We start from the raw sequence: 5,000 nt of genomic DNA on the forward strand, positions 1-5,000 counted from the left end.
GCTGATGCTGACATCTTTTTGCCGGGCGTAACGTCTCCTTTAGCATTAGCATGCTGATGCTAACATCTTTTTACCAGGCATAACATCTCTTTTAGCATTAGCATGCTGATGCTGACATCTTTTTACCAGGTGTAACGTCTCCTTTAGCATTAGCATGCTGATGCTGACATCTTTTTACCGGGCGTAACGTCTCCTTTAGCATTAGCATGCTGATGCTAACATCTTTTTACCAGGCGTAACGTCTCCTTTAGCATTAGCATGCTGATGCTAACATCTTTTTACCAGGCGTAACATCTCCTTTAGCATTAGCATGCTGATGCTAACATCTTTTTACCGGGCGTAACGTCTCCTTAGCATTAGCATGCTGATGCTAAGAGTTGCGCATTGAGGAGGGGGCGCTGTTAAAACCATATTAAATAAAAGTTTGCATGTCAGTCCGCTGCCAATAAAAAGCCACAAAAAACGAAGCACCAAAAGGATGGCGAGCAAATCTTTTCTGTTGGGCATCTCCAATTTAAAAAAAAGTAAATTTATCGACCGTTGCCGTGGTGACGCGTCGCGTAAGTGCAGGCGTGCAGTTTTAACTGCCGTTCTCAGAGGAACTGGGCCAGGGCTCGGAGCTCCGTCGGCTGAGGGCGGGCCCCCACACGCTCCAGGGGTTGAACGTGCGGCTCATCTCCGCGGAGGCCGCCGGCGACAGGTCGGGGCCGCTGAGCAGGTCCGCCAGGGTGGGCGAATTGGGCGGCGGGGAAAAATGGGGCGAGGAATAAGGGGGCAAGGAGGAGTCTGTGCTTGTGGACCAGATGGAGCTGCCGAAGGTGGCGGTGGAGGTGGAGGTGGACCAGGACCAAGGGTTGTGGCTGTTCCCTAGGAGTGACTGAGACAAGACGAGAGACGTGAGCGCCGGCGTCCACGGCGGGCGGCACCTGATGGCTCTTACCGAGGTGGGGGAGGTGGGAGAAGTGGAGTTGGCGGGCCAGGAGTGCAGAGAGTCGGGGCTGGGCACCGCCCACACGGACGATGGCACCGTGATGAAGTCGGACCGGCTTTGCTCAGGCTCCGACAGCTTCTGGAGGCCCATGTCGCTGAACACTACAAGGAGAGAGGCCGCGGTCACACCGCGCTTTGGAGGCCGAGACCACCATACTCGCCGTGTGAGGCCTTACCTCCTGTCAGGTTGAAGGAGTTGTTGGGCCCGAACGCCGAGAAGGAGTTGGTGGAGTGAGGGTTGGAACCGCTGCTCATGTCCATGGGACTCCACAACCCCGAGCTGCAACGCAAACACACACTCACAACTTCACAGTGGGATGTGATGATGATACAAACCCAAAAAGCAGTGAAGTTGTCACGTTGTGTAAATGTAAATAAAAAGAGAATACAACAAATCCTTTTCAACCTATATTCACTTGAATAGACGGCAAAGACAACATATTTCACGTTCCAACTGGTAAACTTTGTTATTTTTTAGCAAATATTAGCTCATTTGGAATTTGATGCCTGCGACATGTTTCAAAAAAGCTGGCACAAGTGGCAAAAAAGAGTGAGAAAGTACAGGAATGCTCATCAAAGACTTATTTGGAACATCCCACAGGTGAACAGGCTAATTGGGAACAGGTGGGTGTAGGGATGATGTTTGATAAGGAATTATCGAGTTCGAGCCTATTATCGAATCCTCTTATCGAACAGATTCCTTATCGATTCTCTTATGGAGTCCAGATAGGTTGTTGTATATGGAAAAAACACACAATATTTGGTTTAACAAAAGCTCACTTTTATTATATAATAAAAAAATAAAATCTAATAAATAAATAAATATTGACTGTTACCCACCTAAAAAAATAAAATAAAATAAATATTGACTGTTGTTACCCAAAGTATATTAAGTGGGATTTTTCAGAGAAACAAATATATACAGTAACACAAAAACAAGCTGTCTCTGTGATCACTATAGGTGTATAAATAATAATATAGTGTTAAATAAAATCAGTCCCTTGGGCACAAAACTGGAAATAATACAGCTCTCCAAAAAGTGCACTTCTGCTGCTATTTGACATAACTGTTTGTTATGATGCTTTGACATTTTTGCACTTTATTTCTTTATTGAAAGAAAATTCTATGAAGAGAAAAGTTGTTTGCAAATGTGGTTACAATGCTAAAAAATGAAAAGTTAAAGCTAAAAAAAGAAATACACTTTATTGAGTTAACATTATTTCTTTATGGGGGAAAAATGTTATGAGCTAGAGAATATAACAACTACACTACCCAGCATGCAACGGGAGTTACGAGCATGCGTGGTAACCCCGAAAAGTGTTGCATGTTGCCACGCTGTGAAAGTAAACGTCAAGAACTCAGCCAACACGCCTCGTCTGCATTATTTATAATTAGACAAACAACACATCTACAGTGTGATTTTGTAACGTTTACAAGGAAAGAAAAACAAAAGTTCAAAAAGGGAGATATGTTGTATATATATGTATGTGCTGCGGTTGTTTTAAGAACGTTGCGACAGCTGCCGTAAAGGAGGTACGTTGCTAGCCTGGTTGCTATGTTTCCGGTTGGTCGTAAAAGTGTTGGTCATGTGTTTGTACCCTGCTCAAATCTCTCAGTAAAGTTATTCGATGGATTATACCTTTTGTTTTGAACTTTATTACACCTTGGAGCGCTTTTTCCCGTCCATTGTTTTCCTGCTTTCGCTATCTGCGCCTAATGACTGAGCTACGTGACGTCATTTCTTGTGATGTCCCACGGAGCATTTCTGGTCGGGACGGGATTCGAATAAAGAATCAACTCTTTTCCTTTACTATAGTGGTCTCGATAACGGGTACCGGTTCTCAAAAAGGGATTCGAGTCCGAGGACTCGGTTCTTTTCTTATCAAACAACCAGGAAAACCGGTTTCGAGTATCATCCCTTGGTGGGTGCCATGATTGGGTATAAAAGCAGCTTCCGTGAAATGCTCAGTCGTTCACAAACAAGGACGGGGGCGAGGGTCACCACTTTGTCAACAAATGCCTGAGCAAATTGTTTAAGAACAACATTACTCAACAAGGAATTTAGGGATTTCACCATCTACGCTCCGTAATATCATCAAAAGGTTCAGAGAATCTGGAGAAATCACTGCACGTAAGCCATGATATTACGTCCCTTCACTGGCTCCCTGAGCGTTACCGAATCAATTTTAAACTCCTTTTATTTGTTTTTAAATGTCTAAACAACCTCGCGCCAACATATCTCTCCGACCTCCTTCAGCCTTACTGCCCCACCCGATCCCTAAGATCAGCCGATCAGCTGCTACTGACGGTCCCGGACACAAGGCTGAACCTTAGAGGTGACAGAGCTTTCGCCGCTGCTGCTCCCAAGCTCTGGAACGACCTACCTCTGAGTGTTAGACAGGCCTCCTCTCTTCCTGTTTTTAAATCTCTCTTAAAAACATACTTTTATTCCATGGCTTTTAACACTGAGTGATATGCATCCTGCAATGGCGCCCCATAATACACCTGCTGTGAACCTGTTTTTATGTTTTATTTATTTTTTATCGTGTTCTGTTTGTGTTGTGTTCTCGTATTATCTTTTAACCTGCCCATTGTACAGCACTTTGGCTACCCCTGTGGTAAATTTTAAATGTGCTTTATAAATAAAGTTGATTTGATTACGGACCTTTGATCCCTCAGGCGGTACTGCATCAAAAAGCGACATCAGTGTGTAAAGGATATCACCACATGGGTTCAGGAACACTTCAGAAAACCACTGTCAGTAACTACAGTTGGTCACTACATCTGTAAGTGCAAGTTAAAACTCTTACTATGCAAAGCCAAAGCCATTTATCAACAACACCCAGAAATGCCGCCGGCTTCTCTGGGCCCGAGCTCATCTAAGATGGACTGATGCAAAGTGGAAAAGTGTTCTGTGGTCTGACGAGTCCGCCTTTTCAAATTGTTTTTGGAAACTGTGGACGTCGTGTCCTGCGGACCAAAGTGGAAAAGAACCATCCGGACTGTTCTAGGGTGAAAGCGTAAAAGGCAGCATGTGTGATGGTATGGGGGTGTATTAGTGGCCAAGACATGGGTAACTTACACATCTGTGAAGGCACCATTAATGCTGAAAGGTACATACAGGTTTTGGAGCAACATATGTTGCCATCCAAGCAACGTTACCATGGACGCCCCTGCTTATTTCAGCAAGACAATGCCAAGCCACGTGTTACAACAGTCATAGTAAAAGAGTGCGGGTACTAGACTGGCCTGCCTGTAGTCCAGACATTGAAAATGTGTGAAGGCTAAAATCTGAGAAGGGAGACTGTTGAACAACTTAAGCTGTACATCAAGCAAGAATGGGAAAGAATTCCACTTCCAAAATGTGTCTCCTCAGTTCCCAAACCTTTACTGAGTGTCGTTAAAAGGAAAGGCTATGTAACACACTGGTAAAAATGCCTTTTTTGCAATGTGTTGCTGCCATTAAATTCTAAGTTCATGATTATTTGCAACAAAAAAAAATTAAGTTTCTCAGTTGGAAGTTAAATATTGTTTATTGAATGGATCCTCTTAAATATTGTTTATTGAATGGATCCCCTTAAATATTGTTTATTGAATGGATCCCCTTAAATATTGTTTATTGAATGGATCCCCTTAAATATTGTTTATTGAATGGATCCCCTTAAATATTGTTTATTGAATGGATCCCCTTAAATATTGTTTATTGAATGGATCCCCATCAGCTGACGCCTAGGCGACTGCTAGTCTTCATGGGGTCCATATAGGAGCATAAAAAATACAAATACAAAGAATACATACATTACTGAACATTATACAAAAGAAAAGTACAACATAAGATAAAAAAGCTAGTTAAACCCAGTATTAAAAATGCATGTCATGTGGCAACTGCAATATGTTTATCTTCAAAGCTGTCTTGAATGACAATTTACTTTGTGAGAGATTAATATGAGATGGCAACCCATTCCAGAATGGTATACATCTACAGTATACATGACTATGTTTGAGGAGAT

The 5,000-nt window shown here is 43.0% G+C and overlaps 1 protein-coding gene across 4 annotated transcripts in view; it reads right to left on the minus strand.

The window, feature by feature from the left end:
• Positions 1-5,000, minus strand: part of tmem131 (transmembrane protein 131) — a 148,190-nt gene that overhangs the window by 1,595 nt on the left and 141,595 nt on the right. For all 4 annotated transcript variants that reach the window (XM_062039122.1, XM_062039121.1, XM_062039124.1 and 1 more), the window contains 3 exons: positions 1,167-1,270; positions 941-1,092; positions 1-877 (listed from right to left, as the gene is read on the minus strand). The exon at positions 1-877 is cut by the window's left edge and continues 1,595 nt beyond it. In XM_062039122.1, coding sequence (XP_061895106.1) covers positions 581-877; positions 941-1,092; positions 1,167-1,270 — 553 coding nt within the window. In that variant the 3' untranslated portion in view covers positions 1-580. The remainder of the gene's footprint in view (positions 878-940; positions 1,093-1,166; positions 1,271-5,000) is intronic.

Source organism: Entelurus aequoreus, linkage group LG27 (assembly GCF_033978785.1).
Source record: "Entelurus aequoreus isolate RoL-2023_Sb linkage group LG27, RoL_Eaeq_v1.1, whole genome shotgun sequence".
NCBI lineage: Eukaryota > Metazoa > Chordata > Actinopteri > Syngnathiformes > Syngnathidae > Entelurus > Entelurus aequoreus.